General features: G+C 41.3%; 1 protein-coding gene across 1 annotated transcript in view; it reads left to right on the forward strand.

Annotated features, from left to right (window-relative positions):
* Positions 1-2610: 2610 nt before the first annotated feature.
* The window catches only part of PLXNC1 (plexin C1), a 71129-nt gene continuing 48404 nt past the window's right edge, over positions 2611-25335 (forward strand). Inside the window, exons 1-6 of the mRNA XM_017804511.1 lie at positions 2611-3339; positions 13457-13579; positions 14930-15064; positions 16969-17069; positions 22220-22334; positions 23350-23494. Coding sequence (XP_017660000.1) covers positions 2626-3339; positions 13457-13579; positions 14930-15064; positions 16969-17069; positions 22220-22334; positions 23350-23494 — 1333 coding nt within the window. The 5' untranslated portion in view covers positions 2611-2625. The remainder of the gene's footprint in view (positions 3340-13456; positions 13580-14929; positions 15065-16968; positions 17070-22219; positions 22335-23349; positions 23495-25335) is intronic.

Raw genomic sequence — 25335 nt, forward strand, 5'->3', positions numbered from 1 at the left:
GGAATACTTTGCCGCTTCAAGAACTGGGTCACTCATGAGCAAAACTTCATGCACTAATTCTCAGTGCAAAGCTGATTCAGTGGCTCTCAGAAGTGTATGCAGAATAAATGCTGAAAGATGAGGCTCTAGCCCAAGCTACTTCTTCCCTAGGAAGAGGTAGAAACAAACAGAAATAGAAAAGTGATTTAGGCAGGGAAGAGTGCAGAACTGCGCTCTGATGACCGTCCCTGGGACAAGAAGGATACAAGCCCCTATCCTATCCTATCCTATGCCATCCCATGCCATCCCATCCCATGCCATCCCATCCCATGCCATCCCATCCCATCCCATTCCATCCCATCCCATCCCACTGTGGTAGCACCTGCTACCCCACACAGCTGGACTGTTTTCATGTGGCAGCAGCTGTACAGTGCATATGGCTTATTCTAAACATAAAGCCTGAGAAACTGAAAAACAACAAATGCAGAACCTGGTGATTTTACAAAAGAAGGGATGTCCGCGGAAGACGACCTGTTGCTGGACACACTCCATGGTCAGATTCAAAAATGTCTTCCAGCTAGGATGTTGATGTGCTTTTATGGTTAGCCTCATTGGTTGTGAGCAAGATAAGGAACACTGACAGCTTTATATTTGCACTGAAAAGAAACTAGAAGGCAAGGTAGTGTGTAATGCACTCCAGCATGACATGTTCGGCCTCCTTTGCAAAGCTGTATAAACGGCATTTCTGTAGACAATCTATTTTGGTGATATGGGCATGAGGATTTACTTTGCCTATGTGTTGACTAGAAGTTCAGTCCTCCGCGAGGAGCTGCAGGCAGTGTTTGTTAGCACATAGAGCATCTCTTTGCATCTGGTAAGAAGACAAATTGTGAAATGATTGTGTTCTACATCCTCTGCTACATTTTGGATGCATTTTGGAGTCACTGTACAAGAGATAAGCAAACGGGTTGTGGAGGGCTCTGAATTTCATGGTAATTTTGCCCTAGACACTGATTACTGCAAGATGGTTGAATATTTTTGCTGACCAGCGCAACATCAATTCTTGCACAACAGCTGCTCCTGGGTACAGTAATGGAGAAAGATAATAAAAATTTACTAACTTTGTTGCACTTCCTACTCGAAAGTGTTGCACTTGACTGATTCATACAGAGGTTACTTCAGTTCCAGTTTTTACAGTTCCACTTATTCCCGCTATCAAGCTACTTTAAGATAAAAGCAGTGTAAATGGAGGGTCAGATGGCCTCTTAGATTGAACATTACAGCCTCTTCTCAGTAACACAATAGGCCCTATGCCCATCCTCACCCAGAGTTTCCAGAGGCACCCAAGAGAGAACATTAAAACGCATCTTTGCTACCTTTCATAAACCAAATTTTCATTTAAAATTCAGTAAAATGATAATTTACCGTAAGTTGAGCATTCAACGCATACTTCACATTATGTTGAGCCTAAACCAGGAGTGACACAGTGGGAAATGAAGTAAACTGGCTGTGCCATTCAACATGGCCCATCCTGTCCCCAGCGCGTGTTGGATGGGCGTCCAGCTCGCAGCATCACAGCTGGAGAGGGCCGGGCTTTTTGTCGGCCCTGCAAGACTCGGGAGCGCCGAGAGTCTTTGTTCTACCTCAGGCAAGACCATGAGGTTTCTAACCAGAGATCTGACACCTCAACCTTCCTGCTCCTAGTGGCAGCGACGACTGGGCGACGGGGGTGCTCTTTAGCAGGGCGGTTCTGCGGAGCATTTGAACGGGGACAAGACGGGGTTTCAAGCTCGTAGCGGGCGCTGCGGTGCCCAGCAGAGCCTGACCCTACGCCCACACCCCGCACCCCCCAGCGGACCGGCATCACCGGCTCGCTTAGCACCTTCGCCCTGTTCGCTCCGCTTCCCTGTCCGCCCGCTGCCGGCACAGCCACTTCAGCCGAGTCGGGAGCGAAGCAAAGCGGGGTGCGCGGCGGCCGCCCTGCCCCGGAGGGGTCCCTGTGAGGGACCGGGTGTTGAGCGCCGCCGGGCGAGGTGGGTCTCGCCCCCCTCTGCCCCCGGTCCTCCCCAGCCCGGCGGCCGAGGTGGGCTCCCGCGGAGCCGCCACCGCCCACCGTCCGCGGCGAGGCGGGCCGGCGGGGCCAGGGGGCGGAGGGGGAACGGCAGCGCACGGCGACGAGGTGGCTCGGCAACCCTCCCGGAGGAGCCCGGCCCACCTCTCCCGTGCAGGCACCCCCTCCTCCCCGCCCCGAAAGAGGAACTCCCCGCCCGCGCAGCCCGGCCGCGGCGCAGGAGAAGCGGCGGCGGCAGCGGCGGCACCGCGCCCGCCCCTCCGCGCACCATGGCGGAGCAGCGCCCGCCGCCCGCCGCCGCCTGAGGCGCCCCGCGGCGCCGAGCCGAGTCCGCGCCCATGGCGGCGGCGCCGCCGCCCGCCCTCAGCTGGGCGCTGCCCCTGCTGGCGGCGCTGGCGGGCGCCACCGGACCCCAGAGCTTCGAGCTGCCGGGGGCCCCCATCGACAACATCGAGGTGAGCGGCGGCGCCGTGCTGGTGGCGGGCGGCAGCTGCCTCTACGAACTGCGGCCCGAGCTGCGGCCCCGGCGCCGCGTGGTGCCGGCGGCGGGGCAGAGCTGCGGGGAGCCCCCCGGCATGCGCAGCAACCTGCTGCTGTACTACGAGGAGGCCGGCGGGGTGGGCGTCCTGCTGACCGGCTGGACCCAGGAGGACGGTGCCTGCCAGGTGTGGGAACAGCCGTCCTACCGCCAGCGCTTGAACGAAAGAGAGGTGGTCAGTTGCCTGCCCGATGGCTCCACCGCCGGCGTCGTCTTCCAGCAGGCCGGCGCCTGGTACCTGGCTGTGGCGGCAACCTACTCAACTAGCGCTGACACGAACCACCTGCGCTGCGAGCCCTCCAAGTCGGACAAGGAGACTGTCATCACAGTGCGCAGCATGGTCAACCTGAAGTCCAAGGAGGAGCTGGGTATCATCAAACGCAGGGAGGAGCCTTTACACTTCGTTGACGCGCTCCAGTGGCGGGATCACCTCTTCTTTCCCTACTACACGTTGAAGGCCAGGTCGGGCAATGACACAGAACCACCCAGCATGGCTGTCCTGCGCCAGCTGCGCCCCTCAGAAGGTGGCCTTACTTTGCAAGGGCACGTCTATTTGGACTGCGGCTGCAGGAGCCTCATTGTTTCCTCCAGCCTCGTACGCCAGGGTGAGCGGGGCTGGTGGGTGGGTGTTTTCCGCCACAGCCACAATGCCAAGGCCTGGAACACCACCGCTGTCTGCATCTTTGAGATGGAGGAGATGAAGGAGCAAGCCTGTGCATCCACACACTTCAATATGAATGGGAAGAGCTGTGTAAGTCTGGACATCGTTTTGCTAAGCTTTCGTCCTGCACGCCCTTGTTGACACTGTTGTTGTTGTGGCTGGTGTCCCTGTGCATGACTCGTGGGGTGTCCCTGACTTGAAGGCACATGAAGTTTGTGGGGAACTTCAGAGCTGCATTAGGCTTTGCACATCAGCCCTGGCTCTGTCAGCCCTAGTGATTTCTCCAGCTCTTCCCGTTACTAAAAAGCTGTTTCCTTACCAGATCCCGAAGTGGTCTTCCCACCTATCTGTTGGAAAAGATGTGTCTGAGGGAGCACTTGAGGGCATCCTGAGTCAGGCTGGGGTCTTAGGCTCGTTGCTCAATGTGCACTTTCCTGCCTAGAATTAGTCGTACTTCATTTTATTTTCCGTACAGTCTTGTTCTGTGCATTCATATCTCATGTCCTTGCAGCTGCATCAAAAATGAAAAAAGGCCCATCAAACTGACTCCTGTGCACTGGGTTGTATACATTGTTATCCCTATTGCTCACTAGTTGTCTGTGGTTGCTTGTTCAGTGGTAGGTGTTTCCCGTGCCTCCCAGGATTGGCCTTACCTGGGAGGGCTCACAGGCAACCCCCCAAACCCGTATGTGCAGCAGACAGGGATAGACGATATCTCCTTGTTGTTGCAGTGGTTACATTTTCACAGACAGTGGTATCCTATGGAGATCCCCTGGTCAGCTACTTCAGTAACACTCTCTCTTCAACTCCTTCCTCCTTTTGAGGGTGAGCTGGGCACAGGGAGGGTGGGACGGGCAAGGGTACTGGCTTTGTGGTGGTCTCGGTACTAAAGAAGTTAACTAAAAATTAAATTCAAGAAGGTAAAAATGTAATTCAGGTGAAGAAGGTGCTTTTGCGAGGCCTGTCCATGCTCTTAAGTTACACTCAGAAGTCTTTTCAGACCTGTGGCAAAAGGAACACTGAAAAATATCAAGAAGAACTGTAAGGGATCAAGCAAGCCTTCATAAAGCAAGCCCAAAGCCTTTTGCAGTTCCCCCACCATCCAGGGACTTTGGAGCTTAACCCCTGAATCGTTGCTGTGTTAGGATGGGAGTTTGTTGGAAAGTCCTTGAAAGAAGTGCAGTAGATTTACTGTCACTCCTTGGCTTCCCAAATCTAACTCATAGCGGATTGTAGTGCTGAGATTTTTCCAAATTACCAGAGGGCACGTGTGATTCAGTCTGCTCATCTCCCTATTGAGTTGCGAGACTATTGCCAGTGTTAGAGGACATAGTTGTGAATGAGAACCCCATACGTGGGTGAGACAACTGTGCTGAAGTAAATAGTGAAACTCACTACAGAGCCAGAGCCAATCCTTTGCTTTCCAGTGCTAGCTTATAGCTTACTGCACGATGTCTGTGCTCTCACAAGGCAAATTTCCGGAATGAATTTTAAGTCTCATCCTGATCCCAAAATACCTATGTGCTTGTTGGAATTATAGTTTGTATTGTTTGTTCCTAATCACTCGTGAAGTTTATTTGCGAGGTGCTTTCTGAGCCTGCAAAACAAAACAGAAAAAGAAATGTCCCTGGGCAGTAGATCCTTTATAAATGCTTTACAAAGCTCCATGCAAGAAATTTCAGAAGAGTCTTATGGAGTTCATAGAGTAACATAATGCGGGTAAGGTGAGGCACGTATTTCTGCGCACAGGGGAAGTCCCTGTCCCCATTGCCTCTCAGGGTTTGAATATGAAAAATCAATGATCCACTTGTTTCAGGATTGGTCTGATTCAGATCAGACCCCCGTGACTCCAGAGTTACTTTCGTGTCCTAAAAGGCTCACCCCCGTGAGAATTTAGATTATATGTGGTACAGTGCTGAAGTATCCCAGGTTTATCAGTCATTAAAAGGATAGGTTACTTAACCTGATGTCCCTAACTATGATGATGTTATTAATCATGATATTTTAGCAAAATAAATACAGTATACCACTGAAAGAAAAGTGGTATTTTAATATTTTGTGAGGTAGCAGGACATCTGGATCCTCTGAAGTAATATGACCTGTAACATTAAATGGCTAATTAGTTTCCTTTGTAAGCTAATTATATGTGCTTATGGTGTATAAACATAGAAATAAATGCATGTAGTTCAGCTTTAGTATTTTTTTTATACTACAGAAGGTTAGGCTAGGCTATTGCAGAGTAAGTTTGGAGATGACAGGCCCATATGCTGCTGCTTCTGGGTTGTTTTAGACCAGATCCTTCCACTGTCTCTCACCAATTATAGGAGTCCCTGCAAACATGGAATATGCTCTTCTTGGACTCAGAAGCACACGGGCTTCAGAGCTGACAGGAAGATGGAGTGTGGCACATCTGTCAGTGTGCAGCTTGTTGAGGTGTGTGCAACAGCTAGCAGAAAGGAGTGCCTCGTAGCACAGGACTGTCATGATTACATTGTGCTACCGTGTGTAGGAATGGCAGCAAGCAACTGTACTTAACACGTGCTTTAGAGTCCGGTCCTTTAAAGACAGTGTTGGTCCTGGGCGAAAGAGTGTGTTGCAGCTTTATAAGTGCTTGGAGTGCAAGACCTGTGTGGTGCTTGTGGTGAGTGGACCATGCTGAATATCAGCCTGACTTTCGCATTGCAGATGCCATGTGTTGTAGAGTGCCTGCAGGTCTTAGTCTTCTTTGCTGGGAACACTTGAATGCTGGAGCTCAGGTATGATGTGATGGGATACACAGATCCCAGACACAGACTGTCAGTTTATGTAGGAATTGAAAATACAGGGATTTTTTTTTCACTGCAGGAATACCGTATATAGTTAGCATATACATTAGGGAGTAGTGGCAGTTGTTTTCCTTCTGATCTTGTCACCCTTCAGATTTCTGTAATTATTCTGATTACCTTTAGGCAAGACATCCTCTTACCCGTCTACACTCACACAGCTGCATGTATTTGCGCTGTGTTGACACTGTGTTTCTCAATAGGACACTGCAAGAGGGACTTAGCCCTGGGGTATTTGTGGTCCTAAATTCCCTGCTATGCTACTGCTGCATGTTCTACTCTGAAATCATTCCTGTAAGGTACTGAGCTTTCTGGCCCTAACCCAGTGAAGCACTTAAGGCCATATTTAACATTAGGTGTATAAATAGTTCCATCATCTTCATGCCCATGCATTTAAATTTAAGTGTGAACTGGAGTACTTCACTGGGCTGGAACCAAATTGCTCTGCATCCTGTAGGAACTCATTGTAGGTGTGTAATCTCTTTAGCCTTGCATTGCCTCTTAGGCCAAAGTTCATTTTTGCATTAAGTTTTAATGCTGGATTAGAGTCTGTCATTTAAAATTAGTGATTTTTAAGATCCTTGCTTAGCAACTTTATTGAGAAGTATGTGATTGCTACAAATTCTGTGTAATTGCTGTTTATGAGAACTAGCTAATCCCATTTTTGTTTTGTGCGGTAGCGTGCACAAAGCAGTTTGTCCTAGTTGGATGTCTTCATTCTGGACATATGCAGTACTGGATTCCCAGAGACATCATCCCTAACTAGCAAGAGGCAAGTGGTGTTTTAGATGAAATGACTCTGAAAGCGTTTTGCAGTTTTATATTCAGCTTTTTTTCTTTGATCCACACGTCCCTTAGTTTTGAATATATCTACTTATGTGCACTGTCAAGGTGTATGTGTTCACGGACTTTCTGGCATAACCTGCATGTACATAAGTGCACTTCTTCACAATTTCCTTAGTTAATAAACGTAAATTTGCCAAATCTCGTTCTGCATTTCTTTTCCAAAACCTGACTGAGTACTAACAAACAGAGGAGGAATGCTAGAATTTGTCACAAATTTGCTGCAGTAGCAGCAAGTGGAACTTAAGAAAGGCTTTTCTTCTCTTGTTCTGTAGCTGAACAGTAACTACTAGGATTTCAGATCTCTCACAGAGATCCTGGGATCTTGTAGATCACAGCCAAGTAGATGAGTAGGAGAGGCTCTCAAATTGGAGGACATCAACAGGAGAGATGTGGAGTGTTACCACAATGGCAGTGACAAATCTGAAAATTGATTTTGCCGTTAAGAAACTTGCATGGGAAGAAAAGGATTCTATAATTTTTGAGGGAAAAAAAATCAAAAAAGGTGTTAGGCATATACCTGTAAGGCAGAGAGAAGTTGCCGTAGTTTATATTAAGGTGTTTATTTTATGATGTGCAAAGGCCAAGTAGTTGTGACAGTTATAAATGATAAGCTATTTTGCTTGGGTTTTCATCTGCTATTTAATGCAAGTGAACATATGTAACAATCTGTTTGAACTTTTTCATTTTTCAGTGGTTGATAAATATAAAGGTTGGTATATTCCCCTTAATTTAACAAGCATGGTTTGAAATCCTAGGACAAATCTTAGCTGGTATAAGGTCTACTGAAATGAGATTCTGAAGTCAACAGTCATGTCAGTTTAATCACGGCCATTAATTTGCAAGAATGACAAGTGAATTTGTGTGGTAATTCATCCCAAAGTGATTCATGGTCTTTTATTTAAGGAAAGAATTACAAACTTCTAAATATAATTTTGTATCAAAATTGATCCTGTAATTAATTTTCCAGTAGTAAAGTCAGTCTCCTGTGTATTACAGACTGCTAGTATTGCATCTGATGTTTGATGGATTTCTAGAGTTAACGTTTCTGAAGTGAGTATTTCTGTCTGGTTTCAATGAGTTTTCAGTTCATCCTTGTTAAGTGTGGGAAGTAAGCCATGGGAGACTCGTCAGCTCTCAGACTCCAGGGATAGAGACTGCACAACCTCTCTGGACAACCTGTTCTGCTTGATTGTCCTCATAGTGTTGTTTTTTAATCTCCTGTCCACTAGAAACCTCTGCTGTTTCAGTCTATGTCACTGTCTCTTGTTATCTTACATACACCTCGATCGAAAGCCTGGCTGTGTTTCCTTGGTCCCTCTGAAATTGTCTCTTCTGTAGGCTGAACCAGCCCAGTTTTGGAAAAGACCTTTAAGGTCATTGAGTCCAACCATTAACTCAGCACTGCCAAGTCCACCACTAAACCATGTTCCTAAGCACCACATCTACAAGTCTTCTAAATGCTTCAGGTTGGTCAGGCATGATTTATCCTTGGTGAATTTATGCTGGCTTTTCCCAGTCACTTTGTTCATCTCTTGTGTCCAGAAGTGGTTTCAAATAGGATTTTGTCCATGATTTTCCCAGGGAAAAAGTGAGAGTGATCATGTGAAGTTCCCTAGGTAATTCTTGCCTTTTTTGAAGATGGGTACAGTATTTAAATGTATTCAGTTGGAGACTTCCCCTGATCTCCACAACTTTTGAAATATGAGAGAATAGCCTTTCAGCCTCATCAGACAGTCTCTCAGCATCTTCCTACAGATCCCATCTGTCTTCCCTAAAACTTCTAAAAGCTGAGATTTCTTGAGAGATCCCTGGCTTAATCTTCTTTCAGTACTTCTAGTTTCTTTCCTCCTTGAACTCTGTATGTACAAAGGAGTGCAAGATATTGCTGGTGAAGTCCAGCACCATGTCTGCTTCCACTGTCAGTAAATCTCCTCACCTATTCAGCAGCTGGTGTACATTTTCGTTGTTTATTCCTTTATTGCTCATGCGGTGGTGGAAGTTTTTCTTGTTGCCCATAACACGCTTTGCCAGTTTCAAAATCAGGCGAGCTTGGATTTTCCTAGCACCTGTGTGTTCAGACAGTTCCTCCTTAGTCACTTGTTCCTGCTTCCACCTCCTTTATCCTGTTGTTCTGCAGTGTAGTTCAATCATGATTTCCCTGCTTAGCTAGAGGCCATCTAATATGTCTGCCTGTTTTCCTGAGTTTTGTGCTTGGAGGAGATTGTCCTGAAAGACCTGCTAGCTTTCCTGAGCTCCATTTCCCTTCAAAGCTGCCTCTCAGAGGATCCCACAGACCATTTCCCTGAACAAGCTGAACCTGGTGTCCAGCTCTGTACTCTGTTGTTCTTTCCTCAAGTTCTTAGGATCATGAACCAAGCTGTTTCATAGTTACTACAGTGAAGGCTGCCATTGATTATCACATTTCCAGTCAGTTCTTCCTTGTTTGTGAGTAGCAAATCCAGAAGAGCATCACTCTTCACTGACCTCATAGGGTTAACAAAGCCTGGGGTCCCATCTCATTCACTTTGCCCACAGAGCTTTGTAGTCCTCATCTGCACCAGCCAGTGTCTTTGGTGTCCACATGGATGTGCAAAAATGGGTAACGTTCCAAGGAATGGAAAATTACTGGCAGCCTCTCTGCAATGTGATGGGTAGGTTGCCCTAAAAAAAAAAAGAAACCTGTTGTAACTGACTGCTTAGCAAGTGTGTTCCTTCATCCCTCACAGGAGGGAATCTCCAAGTACATTCACCCACCCTGTTCTCTTGCTCTCTGCTAATGGTCTGCTCAAGCTTAGTTGGTTTCAAAGCCTTCCTTAACAGAGCTTGTTCTCCCTTATTGGTTATTATGACACTTTACCAATTCTGTGAACTTAGATCTGAGAGCAGAAAAGGACCCTTTCTGCTGCTGTGAGAAGCCACAGATTTCTAGCTTTCCCATCTCAGGAATCTCCATCAGCATCTTGCTCAAGCGTAGCCTCTGACTGTCCCTCCTGCCTTGCATCATGAGCCTCAGGATCTTGCCTCTGCAAAGCCTCTCTGAAGACTCTGATTTCCTGGTCATCCTTCTTGATTTTTTGCAGTCTGCTTGCTTGGGCAGGTTTGTCCACCTAACACTGCTATGCAGTGCACAAATTAAAAAACCTCCTGGAAATAAAATTTTGGAACAGTTAATCTCCTCACTTCTTTACCTGAATAAACCCGCATGCTCATTGCATGCACCAATATTTAAGTTTTTTACCCTCTGATGCAGTAAAAATTGATGCAGGTGGTTAAAGGATGGTAAAGTTAAGAAAGAAGGATGATGCTCCAGAAGTTTTCCCCCCCCTAGGAAAAACATCTTTTGTATTGTTCCAGTGTTGACTATTGCTATACGCTAGTTACAAGTCTCATGTCCTTTTGTATAGCTGCATCTGTTCTTTTACTCTGATACTCAAACCCTTTATTTTTACTTTTTGGACAGCTGCAGTATGATGAGTGCTGCATGAGCTAAAAATGCTGCCCTTTCCTCTGAGGCACACAATGTAAAATAATCAGGAGGAAATCAAGACAGAAAGTAGAAATGTGAATATGGTTGCTGCAGCTGAAATCATACGGAGATAAATCTGAAAATTAAATGCAAAATAGAAAATGAGTATAAATACCTTCCATGCCAATAACCAAACAGCATGGTGAGATGAACTTAAAAGCAATATGTAAGTTAATTCACAAGATCTCTAGGCTTTCCTGTGCATGTGAATATTTTGGGGGACTGTAGAATAGAACAGAGGATGTGACTGAACAATTAAAAAAAAAATGGGTCTTATAGGGCAGTATTGTCTTTTCTTTTGATTTTCTTGGTTTTGTAGGAACCCGAAAATGTTACAGGATATAAAAACAGATGACCATGGAGATGAGTGACTCTTCAAGTATAAAGGAAGTTTAGACTGTAAATACATTTTTAAGAATGGATTTAGCTGTGAAAAAAGCAGCTTGGGAAGACCCTACAGTGCTGTAACCCCATTAGTCACAGTGGAAGAGGTAAAAAGGCTTGTTAAAACAATAAATGCACGTGGAAAAGGGGTGACAGAATGGTGAAAGCAGCAGCTGCACCCTGGAGGGAACAGGCAAACTGGAGAAATAGGTTGCGAAAGAGAGAAGGCAATTTTTGTTGTGACTGCCCACCATCTGAATTCCCCCTCTTCTTATCCATATTAGCTCAATGTCACGTTGACCCTTCCTCTAGCAGGCATAGAGAGGGGAGGAGACTTCCACACTTGTCAGTATTGGTTCTTCAGTCAGATGAGGAGAATGCACTGATATGACACTGGTTATTTTACTAGTATGTGGGTCAAAATAAAATCTGACAGCAAAGCTTTTCAGAAACAGGGTGAGAACTCCTCTTTTCTGTGATCTTGTTGTACGGAGTGAGCAAGAAACCTAGGGTAGTTTGTCTTCCTTACACTACTACATGGTGCACTGCAGAAAAAAAAATTCCTAATTTTGGTGGAAATGAAAGCCTGGAAGCTCCACTTCCTCACTCCTTAGCCTGAGTGAAGACTCATTGTGTGCGCCAGTCCTGGAGTTTTGTTACCTTCTGATCTATTAAAAGAGTGAATTAGCTTTTTCCACCTTAAAATGCTTGCAATCACACCCTGCCCCACCCCCCATATCTAACACAGACCTCCATGGTACTGGATTCTCATGCCCAAGTGGGTTTTACTGAAGTTCTGTGCCAGTGTATGACAGTTTCTCTGTCTTCTTATTGCTGCATGAAAAAGACATAGTATATTACTAGGGTTAGGGTTAAGGTTGAGACAGTGAAAGAGCCCAGAGCCCCCAGGGCTGGAAAATGCATTCCAAGAGGATCGTGGCAGGGCCCCAACATTGCTGTCTCCACACCTTTTGATGCCGGGTTAGAGTTAGGGTTAAGTTTAGGGTGTGTTAGGGTTAGGGTTAGGGTTATGAAAGTGTATCAAGTATGTGAAAGTTAATCAAGTCTTTTTTTTCTCCAAGTGGCTTTTCTTTCAAGCTAATTAAAATAATTCAGATGTCTCAAGAACATCTTAATTGACTTAGTATTGCAGTTTTGAAAAACTGGTGGAAAGACTTTTTGGGATTAAGCCAACGTCCTAGCATGCAAGAGATTTGAATTCAGCTGTTAGTGTTGGGGTTCACTTCATAATTTTGAGAAATGCCTTCACCTTTCTTCTAAATGTCAGTTTTGATGGTCCATTCTCACACTTTATTTGGTGCATTAAAGTGATTCTTGCACTCAGTGGGTTTTTGTAGGTTTAGGAATCTGTCTTTGAGGCTGAAATTGTGGGCTTCGTAAGGTGATGTACAGCTTGTTCCCAAGGACCTGGTCCTACCTGAGCTCTTGTCCCCTACCCCTTGTCCCCTCTCCATGCATGCCACTCTTTGTGCCAGCACTGGTGTCTGTGCAGCCACATGTTCATGTGATGAGGAGAATGACTCAAATGAAGATTTAAATGGGTAGGTAGGTGGATTTACAGACCATTTTCTAGGCGCATAATTTCCTTAACAAAGCTCACTGGACAATGTTATAGAGGGGATGGGGAGGTAAAGCTTGGGTTGGGCCCATTTGGAGAGCAGGTGGGATCACACCCTTGGCAGTATCTGCCACAGAGATTGACTAAAAGGAATTAGAGGACTTTAAAACTGAGTTACTACTTGCTAGGGAGATTCCTGGGCTTCTAGGGAGTTCAACCAGTAAATGGTCTTATTATCACACATGTAAATTTCCTTTCAGCACTCCATCATCTGCAGTTGGGGTTATTTGGTTTGGTTTTTCCTTCCATAAGATACAGGGATTTCCTGCATGATGTTTTCTTTCACGAGCTGCTTACGCGTTTGCCACTTAACTTCCTCCAGCTTGGATGGAGAATTGAGGGTAACATGTTGATTTTAAGGTTCATCCAGCTACATTACGTTCTCCCTGATGTGAACTTTATACTGCTTTATATTATTTTTATATTTATGCAATACTCAAGTCTCAACTTACTTTAGCGTAAAGGAGGACACAGCTTCACGTCTTTTGACACACACAGACATGCACAGACACACAGTCTTTTTGAAGTGTCTCCTTTCTGCAGAATATGTGCATGCCTGTAAAAGTGGTTGCGGAGTGTATCTGTAACCTTCATGGTAGGTGCAGTCAGGTGATGACAAAGGAAGGCTTCATTGAGAAGAACTGGCAATTCAGAATAAGCCCAGGACATTATGTCCCAAAAAAGAGAGATTCTATTGCAAAGTAACACTGCTGCTGGGCCAAGTCTGCATCCCACTGAAGTCAGTGATTTAGCTTCAGTAGATGTAATCTTTGTCACAGATGTGACTGGTTGCCATGTATAAAAAACGAGTTTCATGTGCCATTTCCAATGATGTGTTGCTCTGAAATTGTGTCAGAATGAGAATGTTACCCAAAGTATTGTCTTAAGTTGGGCTCTCTGAAAATCTTTCTAGGGATTCTTCTTTTTCTTAAAGTTTTGGAGTGTAGGTGAATGATTTTGTGATACATTTTTCTTGTATCTGATTTTCAGGAGGCACGATCAATCAAGAAATTACCTACCTTGATTCACTCTGGATTAGTGGCTGTTTATGGCACAGTTGTTTTGAATCGAATAGTTCTCTTTTTGGGAACAGATGATGGACAGTTACTGAAGGTAAGCTGAGTGTGGCAGTTCTGCCCTTTTCCACCAGCTGCTGCTGTGTTCAGGTGGGTAAATGGTTCCTTGTTTAGGCACTGTATTATAAACAGAGTCTCTATTTCTTTCTGTATTATAAACAGAGTCTCTATTTCTTTTTTGTTTGTTTGTGGAATAACTGTTGTATTGTCACTTGGAGAGCAAGATAACTTTGAAAAGCAATTATGTATCCTGCCTAAAATTCAAGGAAACATTTCATGAGACTGCTAATGCCCACAGTATTAATTTATAGACTGCAGAGTTCTCAGTTATTTTGTCTTTTTTTTTCCTTCCTTGCTTTGATTTTTCAGTTGAAATATTAAATATTGTTGGATTTTGGAAGCATATTTGTTTGTTAGCCTATCTGTTTGATGTGAATAGCTGTCTGTTAGAGAGAAATATCAAGATTCATTCTGCCTTAGCTTCTCAGTAGTTGACCTACACTAACTTACATCAATCACCTGGAAATGAAAGTCATCTTATCTCATTATCAAACATTTCAACCATCCAGTCAAATGTCTTTTATGCTTTAATTTTTTTTTCTGGGTTTTGCAAGAATGTGGATTTCCTGTCTACACTGCAAAGGATGACTCTCATTCTTTGTCTTTATTAAGCAGACATTTGGAGAGGAATATAGTAGAGACCTTGAAAAAGTTTTTGCCCATTTGATTTCATTGTGCTTTTGATAGTGAAAAATGAAATTGAAGTGTTCTTTGTCTCCTTAACACAATGAGACCATGAACACATCTCCCTTTTTTTAGTCATGAAAAAGCAATGTGGGTGTGCTTATTAGCTTGCAAAATTAAGTTTCTGTGTTCTCTGGTTCCCTCGAATTCTGTGCGAAGAGTGATGCAAAATGGTAGAGCTGGGCGAGGTAAGAAAAAGAAATACTATCACAGATGTGTGTTTACAGAAGCCACAAAGAAACTTGTATAAGTTCCTTTTTGCATTACGAGTGTCTGGATGTTAATTTGTTTTCTGAAGGCCAATGCTTTCTTCTCCATTCATAAGAGTACATAACTCTGGGGTATAGGCATCTCTACCACATTCAGTTTCTGCATCAATAAGGAACATGCTTGGTGGAGGGCATGTTTCATGCACTAAAGCAGTGCCAGATTCAGAGCAAAATGTGTCTGGCATGGATTTTCTGGAACTTCTGTTCTGTTTTTTTTTCATCTTTCTCCAGTGTGAGAACCAGTGCAGTAGGTGAATTGAATGAGGGCACAGTAATTCATCTTAGAATCTTTGATGTAGCTGAAATTAGGCTTGTGTTTAAAACGTTGACTGATCAGTAAAAGAACTTGTGAATAATTTAATTCTGTGTTTTAGGCTATTCTTAATGAGGATATGGAATCTAATTGCCCAGAGGTTTTATACGAAATTGAGGAAGAAACCTCCGTTTTCCATAAACTTCGACTTGATCCGGTGAATAATAACTACATCTATCTGTCCTCTGCCAATAAGGTAAGTACAATATTTAATAAAATAATAAGTTTGTGTAAACTACTGCTTTAAGGATTTTTACCACTCTAAAGGGAAGCATGAGTTTGGGTCAGAGTTAGACCTTTAATATCCCACTTTACATCTAGTATCTGGTCATGTTGTCTAAATTTGAGCATCACTTCTGCAGAACCCAGAAGAGTTTCTGCTGTCACGGTGCTGCCCAGTGTTGCTATGATCCAGCAATACTTTTAATCCCATCCTTATTTTATGCCATTCTGTCTAGAGAGCATTTGGTTTTGTTTTTCCTGGAGGCATCATGCAGAATCAACTTGGAGATAGATCTTAATTTGAGAGATGGCTCTGAAGTCTTAGTTGTTATGAAATCAATGATAAAGCTGAAATCTGTGATAAAGTTCCCATTGTCTTCAGTTACACATAGACTTTATAAGAACAGAACAAAACAAAAGCACAATGAAAAGTGAGTAATGTGTATGCATAGAGAGGCCAGGAGATCAGCAGTCACTGAGAGCTGCTGCACGTGAGCAAACGTGTTGGAGCTGCATGTCAAGCAGTGAGTGGCTCCCAGGAGCCGGTGCAGTTGTTCCAGCACATCCTGCAGCAGGGCTACTAAGCAGCAACTCAGAAAATCCCTTTGTCTCACCAGCAGTGGGGAAGATGGCATTGAAAACACAAGGGCTGGCTGTCCATCTTAGCTGGACAGGATTTCACACAGCACTTAATTACCTTCATTTACAATAAAATGACTTTTCCAGCAGTGAGCATAGCATTTTGGCCTGCTGTCTCAAAGTGGGGGTAAATTGTAGGAGAACCCCTGACTGATACAAATCATCTATCACAAATGCAGAAAAAAATCAAAATTTCAGTCAAAAGTATATGTATATTTTCAAATTAAGACTTGAATTTTCTTTAGGTTTGGTAAAAGAGCAGTTGTTACAGAGAAACAACAGCTTTTAGAAATAAATATGCCTCTCTGATCATCTCTTGGAACCGAACTAAGGCTTTTACACTGTCTTTTTTAACTTATTAGTAATCTAGGATTTTGACTAGTTTCTGAACTGATTATCTCACACACCTTCAGATAAATTGCATTTTACAATATATGGATGGCAGAAAGCCATATATCCTTGTTTCTGTTCACAAAATATAGGAACTTTTAATTCTTGCAAATTTGAAAAAAAAAAAGATTTGAATTAGTTTTTCTTACTAAGATCATTAATTCACATTGTTATTAATAGTGTTACTTGTATCTGTATTCAGTATTTGTAATCAGCTTTCTCTTTTTCTTTTTCCTTTCCTTTTCTGAAAATGGCTGGCTAGGATATTCAAGCTGAATGTACAAGTATAGATACATACAGTATAGCCACAATTATCTACATTTACTTATTGAAATGGCATTTTCATGCATGCTAAGCAGTTGCATGCGTTTGTTCTAGTGTGCACATGCAGCAACCTGACATGGTGATGCAAACACAGATGCATTTTGTTATGCGCATGCATTTTTGGATGCACCTTCATCAATCATTTAAATATCTCAGTTCTGAGGAGAGGAAAATGGTGTTCTGCTAAGCAGAGCATTATTTGTAAAATATACCTCCTTTCTATTATTATCTATAATTCACTATGCTAATCAGTCTTTCTTGCATTAATCTGCCCATGCTGGCCTTTGAGTAGTAGAACCAAATTGTTGTTGTCAGAGGTGTTTCATTATCTGATGGCAAAATACAGCGTGTGCAAAATAGGCTGCCTATTTCTATCCAAAGGTCTTCTGGCAGAGGGGAATCCATAAAGAGACTTCCCCAAAGGAATTGTGCTTGGTTGCTGTCAGATTTTTAATGGTAACCGTTAACTTCCCTGTTTATGGAGGCTATTTTAATTCAGTGTATTACTGCATTCTTCGGTTTCAGGTGAGAAGAATACCAGTAGCAAATTGCGGTAGATACGCTTCTGAGCAAGAATGCTTATCTGCAAAGGATCCCTACTGTGGGTGGTGTTCTTCGAATCAAAGGTATTTTTTAATATTTTAGACTGTCATATTTATTATATTAGAGCATTATTAGTCAATGTGCATTTTGGCTGGCTTGGGGCTATTCAGCATCATGATTTTATCTACTGAATTTTTATGGAATCAGTCATAGCCATAAATGTGAGACACTTTCTTGTCATGTGAAAGGGAACTCTGCACCTTTTAAAGACTATGTAACCCTCAGATTTTTGAGATCTACCCATAAAATATATGTTGGGCTAAGAATATTAAATTATTTTGCTTTTACAACAGATATTTTTGCTTTCCAGATTGATTGAGAGATGAAATTGTATACTTGTACTTGAAGCATCTTAGTAGCTGGGACCATCTTGTATGTGAGAATGAGAAGAGTGCTCAGATGTGCTTCAGTATAGTTCCTTGCTTTGAAACCTCTGCCTTTGGTTTAGGCCAAAGGAGAATTTCTTTCTAATACTTCATTCATACATTTGAAGCAGGTTTGAAAGCTATCTCTGACCTGGACTGGAGAAATTCTTCGGTCATCAGGCCCAGTCTTGGCAATTGCAAGCGATCACACCATGTAAAACTAAAAAAACTTATCAAGGACCATCATAAATTTAGATAGACCTTTTGTCCTCCCTGTCCTGGTTGTGTGGCTACCTAACAGTCTCATTCTTCTTCTGGTTAAAATATGTCTGCTCATTTTCATCATGTGTGTGCTTATGGACAGGTTATACTTACTTGGCCTAAATAGGTTTCCCCCCTCCCTTACGCTTACCTCTTCAATATTTTTTGTGGAAGCAATCTCTCTCTTTGCTTTTATTTTGGTGTGCTAAAACAGCAAACTTCTCTGAGATCGTCTCACATAGGATACTCCTTTCTTACCTCAACTCCATTAACCCTTCTGTGAAATTTATGCATCCTTTAAAAATAAGGATGGCCAGGACTGTCACATTGTTCCGGAAGAAATTTCAGCTGTGCCTTGCTTAATGTTGTTTAATCAGGGTGTCCAGGAAGCATCTTAGTGTGTTCTAGAATCACAAACGTCTTTTTCATAACAGCATCACATTGATGGGCCACAATCATCCATGATCAAATAGTGCCCCCAGGTCCTTCTCTTTCTTTGTTTTCTTTCCAGCTGATGAGTTTCCGGTCTATAACGCATGGATTGTGAGATTTTTACTGCTCTAGGTAGATGTTCTTGTACTTTATGCTTTGAAACGCCATCTCATGATGGTTATCTAAGTTTTCCTGTGTGATATTCTTATTTTCCTCTACATGATAATGTTCCCAACTTTGTATCATCAGCAAATGTCGACAGTGTAAGCCTTCTCTTATGCCAGTTTGTTCACCGATTAAAACCTTAAACCAAAGTGACTATAAGATGGATTTTTGACGAATTTCACTAGTAGCCTTCTTTTAGAAGGTTAATACTACCCATTTTGGTTTGTTTCAGTGTAAACATGATTTTGCTGAAGACCTGCTACTGTATGTTTGCAAAGATAGTTATTGGAAGAGAGTAGGTGTTTATTCTGTAATATATTTTCTTCAGACTCTCTTTTGCTACCTTGTTAGAAACTGTGTGTGTAACGGTGCTAAGCTTTTCAGGCTTTTAGTTACCTTATAAAGAGTTTGTGAGTAACAGTTATTAGTCAGGGAATCCCCTGCTTTTGAGGGGAATCACCAAAAGTTTCCACCTAGTTGAAACAGAAATAATTTACTCTTTTGGCGAAAAAACGAATTACTATAAGATGACTCCTGTTCAACACCCACATAATTTTTTACTGTTAAACACTTTGCATCATGAAATATTTGGTTTGGGAAGAGAGAGCTCTGAGCGAAGCTTTAGAGAAAAAGGCATGTTTTTAGCCAGTATTTTAGTCAAAGTCCATATATGCCCACTAAAACGATATATTCCGTAGTAATTTTGAGATCAATTATATGTTTTGTGCTTACAGGGAAATAAACTTTCTATAAAATGCACACTCCATTTTTAAGTAAAACTTGCTAGCAATGCTAGTACCTCATCTTAAAGACAGTGTGAACTGAAATCCAGTATTTTAAAAAATCTGCACATCCATCGCAAGAGAAAACAAAATTAAACAAAACATTTCTACTGTTCCTATTTCTACTCTTTCTTCCATAGCAACAAATATATAAATTCTCCTTTTCACTTACGATCATTCAAAACAATTAGTCATAGCATTGTGTGATTTCTTTTAATGTTTACAGGTTTTCTATAGATGAATCAGATTTACCTGAATTATGCTGAAATACAATTCTAATACAAGGCACTGATGTTTTACATGTATTTTCCATATGGAAATGACACAATATGTTATCTGACAGGACCAGACTTACTTTTGAATTGGTCAATGTGTAGGATGTAGGCTTCATTCAGGTGTTGGTACCTTGGAGAAAGAAGGAAGCCAAAACTTTCTCTGAAAGCATGTTCTCATTCCACGAGGAAATCAGTATGCTTTAGCAAGGTAGAGAGGGCAAACATTGTAGAATCTGCGGCTAATACAAGATCAGTGAAGCAGAGACTTAAGTAAATATGAATGAACCAGTATGCATAGACATTGTTTTATCATAATGGAATTAGAAGAACTCCGTTCCAGTTGTGTAGAGGAATCTTTAGTAGTATAAAGAACTAGCTTGCTGTGAAATATTTTCAAAAAATCCTCACTCTGTTTCCTCTGTACACGTATCTATGCATGTCTGAAATCTGACCCAAGGGTTTCATACCTTTTATCTTCATACTTGTATAGGGTCCACTTCACCTTTCCAAGAAAGCCAGACTTAGTAGTTTTCTGAGTCTGTATGTTAATTTTCCGAACCATGTGGTTCATAAATAATATTTATCTGTTATATTCATTCCAATGTGCTTGCAATCGATATCAATTTTCTAAAAATAGGGATATTACAAAATATTTTCCTCTTCAGGTGAATGGAATTCATGTTACTCTTGGTCTGTGCAGGGCAATTGTGAGAATTTATTCTGAGGGGCATCAGATGTCACTGCTTCCTATGAAGATGACTGTTCTCCATAGCACATTGTTTGACTGTTAAAGGTCAGCTTTTAGAGCAACAAAAGATGCATTTTTTCGTGACATAAAAGCAAGCACGACCCTGGGTCCTGTGTGGCATTACTGGTTTTGCTATTAAACTCTCAGATTCTTCATTGCAGATGAGGGAAACAAGTTCACTGCTTGTTCCTCAGGCAGTCTAAGAAAGCAAATAACTTTGTCCTAGGACAGTTGTAAATATTCTGCTTGACAGTTTTCTTTTTTAATATTTTAATATTAGTGTCACTGAAATGCATACGCTTAATTTAGTGCCAAGTATTGCAGAATGTGTTGCCTTGCAAATTTACCTTCATAATCCTCAGCCTGTCAGAAACTGTGGAATGTCTTTCTTCCGTGCACCATTGCTGGTGCGAGTTACCTTCCTGTACATATCTGAGAATCTGGTTTATGAACGTCTGTTGATGACAGATTTCATCCTCTGTGGTTCTGAAACTCTGGTGCTAAACTGTGGTGCTAATGGACTTTTGTGATCTCGGTAAGGTGAAGAGAGATATAAACGAAACTGAAATTTGTCCTAGTTCAGACAGTTTGAAGTGTCAGGCATATAGTCCTAATTTATTACATTATCATTACGATCTGAATATATTCAGATGCAAAGCCCTACCAGGTTCTTGTGCAGCAGGAACTCAGTTTCCTGAGTTAGACCACAAAGGAAGTGACCTTGTGCTCAACTGCATTCTAGTTGCCAACAACTTGATCTACAGAGAAGACAACTTTATGATTTCTATGGTTTGTGAGGTTATTTTGGGCATTCTGGAAAATGGTGGATATTTTTGTTAAAAGTCATTCTTGTGTTATTCCTTCTGGGGAAAAAACACATTGCTTGTGAAATACGTTTGTGCAGTGAGCTTCTCATAAAAAATGACCATGCTTTGCAACTATATACTCATTTCTAGTTCATAGCAAAGGAATGGCTCATTAAGGCACATGTCACTGATCATATGATTGAAGCTATACATCATCTATGTTTGGTAGAAAAGTAGGATTAAAACAATATTAAATGTTACATTTATTTATAAATATTCAATAAAGGTTGAATATTTATAAATATTTTATCTTTATAAATACTCAATATGAAAACATGAAGATATATTCAGTTAGCACTTACTTTAATTGCTAACAATATGAAATTACTCGGAGTTAATCTATGAATTGTTTGTTAACTGTTGAAAGCAGGCAATATTTTAAGGATTCACCTTTCAAACTCAGTGCTTGTGCATCTAATTTGTATGCCTATGTTCTTTTTTTCTTATAACATGTTGTAACATATAATCTTCGTAGTACTTGTTTATCTCAGTGTTTCCTCATTCTTCCTTAATTTTTGTAGCGTATTTTCTGTTTCCTACAATTTGGCGTCTATAACATTTTTGTTTCCTTTGTGCCATCCTACTTCTGAAATGGATTTTATGCTTGAAGACAGAGAAATCTATTTTGAACTACCTTTTCAAATCTGGTGGTTTTAACCAAGTGCACTGACATCAGTGGATGACAGAGAAAATTAGGAAGGAGTATGCATCTCATCAACTATATACATTTGTAGCATAACTCTACATCTGCTCTTTGCCCCCATCTCTTCTTATACTCTCTGGAGAGAATGAGCAGCTTCTATAGTGTAGTTCATTTCATCTTTGTATGAATGTCTAAAATAGGTTAGGTGAATTGCACCCTAAAAGAATGTATTTTTCCCCACAGACTGTAGAGGGAACCGGCAGGGGGGTGGGGTGGGGCGTGTCAGCAGAGCGGGGTTGGATCTAGAGCTGTACAATGAAGAAATCAAGTTGGGCGGTGATGATTTCCATCCCAGGCTACCAATGCCGATGTTACTGGCCAAGCATATAATACTTGCTTAGGTCCCATGGATTTAATCAAGACCCTCAAGCATATATCAATGCATTGTAATTTATTTTGATAAGCAGAAGATTTTACTGATTGTTTTCCTGAAGCTTTTTGCAGTTGTAACCATATTCCTGTAAAAAAATCAATAGTATTTCTGTAAAACATCAATAACTTTAAATAAGTTGAAGTACAGTGTCTGAAGTCAAAGCCATGATAAGGAGGCTAGTATAATTTTATGTATACTTTTAGGTGCACATTAAAAGAAAATTGTACACATTCAAACAGCATAAATGGTTGGTATAACATTTCACATGCACCCAGTAAAGATCTGGAAATCCTGCTAAGTTTCCCTGCCAAAAATCAGGTATGTACACCCAGTTTTGTGTATGTTTGTTTATTGTGACTTAAAATGCGTGATTTTGTTGCTTATTGCAGCTTCTCTTCTTTCGTTGCCATGATCCATATATTAGTGCTTCTTACCTCAACAATTGGCAAATGTCTTGGAAATCTCAGTAAGCTCAATGTGTCAATTAGATAAATATTCTCTTCCTCTCCTATGATGTATCCTAAAGCTATGTTTCATGATGTTGAGTCAAAAATTCAAATATGCACTATGCTGATGAAGGCAATGTTTCTGTTGTATCACTGTATCAGCTATGTTAAATGTTCCAGTAACTATATATCAAGTGCATTATGTAAGTTCTGAGCTTTGTAACAAGTTAGAAAACATTCACTGGGACACATATGCTAACACAAATGCATCTTTAAGTGCTTGATATTAGTATTTACTCTGTATCTGTTCACAGCACCCACAGCCTTGAGTATTTGATTATCAACTCTTGTGACCAGCCACTTAATCTGCACGCTATTGTTTCTGATTTCCTGATTGAATACACTAATGTGATCATATTTGTAAAGTGCTCTCGGCCAAAAACAAAGGATAATTCATTACAATACAAATTCTGTTTCATAATTAAGTGCGCTTTGGTTATGTATGCAAACGACGTCTCTCTCTGAGGATCTGAGTGTATTTTTACTCAAATATTTTTAAAGGAATATAACAGCATATAACACTGTTATAGCAAAATTCTAGTTTTAAAATTCAAAATTATTTCAGATTGCTCCCCTAACATATTGTACAAATCCATTTAATTTCTGGGAGTAAGCAATGCTGTTCCTTTCAGAATTCTTTCTGTATTGCTTCTTCATTTAGGAGAGTTGCACTCCTTTGAGAGCCTACCTAGTGAATTCTCTGCTTCCGCCACAAAAATTTTCATTTTGTACATTTCGTAGTTTGTCATCTTCTGTAAAGACAAGGTGATGACTTAGCAAGTATTACAAAAAAAAACTGTTGTATTCTTGTTTTTGTTGTTTTGTAGGTTGTTGTGACTGCAAATGTAAGCAAAATCCTTACTTTCTGTATGATAAAAATTGTAACATCTGTTGAAATATTTTATGAAAATGTAGTGCTGAAAAATTCGTCCTGCTTCTGCAATCTAACCACTCCGATGATAACTGATAATGGTATGTTTTACTATTACATACAATTACATGTATTTAGTGCTTATTCACTGTCCCTTATTACTAGGGAGTACTGCATACAGGCCTAATGAGTATGAGAGTACATAATGCTTTTTATTAAATGTCATTGAAGAAAAATAATTCACATTTTGTCAAGTGATCTGAGTATACTCACACTATTCTTGATGATTAAAGTTTTGTTAATGTGGAATCCTTTCTAGGAGTAATAACACATTACCCTGTGTCTGGAAGCAGCTTCTTCCATTCATCCTATAGCAATGCAGTGTTTTAGCATTACTAGTGTATTTCTTTACATTGTGCCATTAATAACTATCTAAGGAAACTTAACTGACAATCAAACTGGCTGGAGCAATGGAAGCAGTGTTGGTCTAGTGATCTCCCTTGACAAATAAACCTGTTTTAACTCTTCTCTCATCTGTAAACAGAATATTTTTTTTGCAAGAAACTGTACTAGCGTAAATAAAAAGAGAATTTAGTTACGAATGTCTGTCCAGTAAATAAACTTAAGATTTAATTAACCGTTTCAACCTAACTTAGACACTGTGAGAAAGTGATTGTTCTATGTAAAGGATTAGTATAAAAATATATGGTTCGGGGGCAATTTGGTGGGTACATCTTTTTGACTTGATTTCATTCACCTTTCTGAATAGTTGGTTGAATCATATTGCAATGATTCCAGTACTACTTTGTTCACCAGTCGTTCTCAGAATTAGAGGCCTGAGTGATTTGTATTGGATGTGTGATGCTTGTGATCTGGTTTGTGTATCTTATGAACAGCTACAAGTTCTAGAATGAGATAGTAAATAGCTGAATGTCTAGACTTTTTAGCTGAATGTCTAGACTTTTGAGCTGTTCTTTGGTCTTAAAGATCAGATGATAATCCTTCACAGTAGAGTCATATTTGACTGAAGGTAGGGAAACATTCCCCTTGCATTTCTTCAAGGATCTGTATAGAACCACAAAGCCTTTTTAATAAGGATTGACCTTAGAACTTCCTAAAGTTGCTTACGTTAGAATGCAAGAGAGAGGGACAGATAGCAAGCTGAAGGGATACCATGTGCTTTTAAGTGACTTGGAGAAGAAACAGAAAATTCAGACAAATGCCTGTCTCTATCTCTTCCTCAATAATACAGCCCAAAAGACATGGAATACCCTTCATAAATCTGATTCTCTTATAAAACCTTTGTGTAAAAAAGATGAATGAAATGTTATCCCTGACTTATAGGGATCTGTTATTCTGAAGAGCTCAGTGCTACAAAAGAACTCTCTCTCTCTCAGGAAACCCTTGCCCCTGAAGGAGGTTCCTTGGAATATTTGGATCTCAGGAGCCTTTGGCCTTTGTATGGGAAAAGCTGTTCTGGCATCATAGAAATGTTGTGTCAAGTTCCTATCCAACACTGATTTGGGAATTGAGGAGGAAAGACTGTCTGTCACTAGGAGGTGACAGCTAGAGTGATATCCATAGGTATTCTAGTCTATTAAGTAAGCTGCCTTTTGTAAACACTGTTAGTGGATTTTTGAGAGGGAAAGATGCATTAGAAAAGAGGAAAATGTTCTTTATTGACCCAGTCGCAAAAGCTATATTTTCTTGTAATTATGAGGTATATTGTTTTGGTTCTTTGTCTTTTTGGACTAAGGCTTTCTCTTAACTCCATTAGCAGGATCTCAGAGTACAGCGTTATGGAAGCCAGCGTGCCTTGCCTTTGCTTTGTGCCAAAAATGAGCCCTTTTCAAGTGTTAACCAGAAGGCTGTGAGGTTAGCTTGTGCCTGCCAGTATTACTATCACTCATGTGCTCCTATGAGCTGGGATGTATTAGTGGAT

Source organism: Lepidothrix coronata, unplaced genomic scaffold (assembly GCF_001604755.1).
Source record: "Lepidothrix coronata isolate B3197 unplaced genomic scaffold, Lepidothrix_coronata-1.0 Scaffold9, whole genome shotgun sequence".
Taxonomy (NCBI): domain Eukaryota; kingdom Metazoa; phylum Chordata; class Aves; order Passeriformes; family Pipridae; genus Lepidothrix; species Lepidothrix coronata.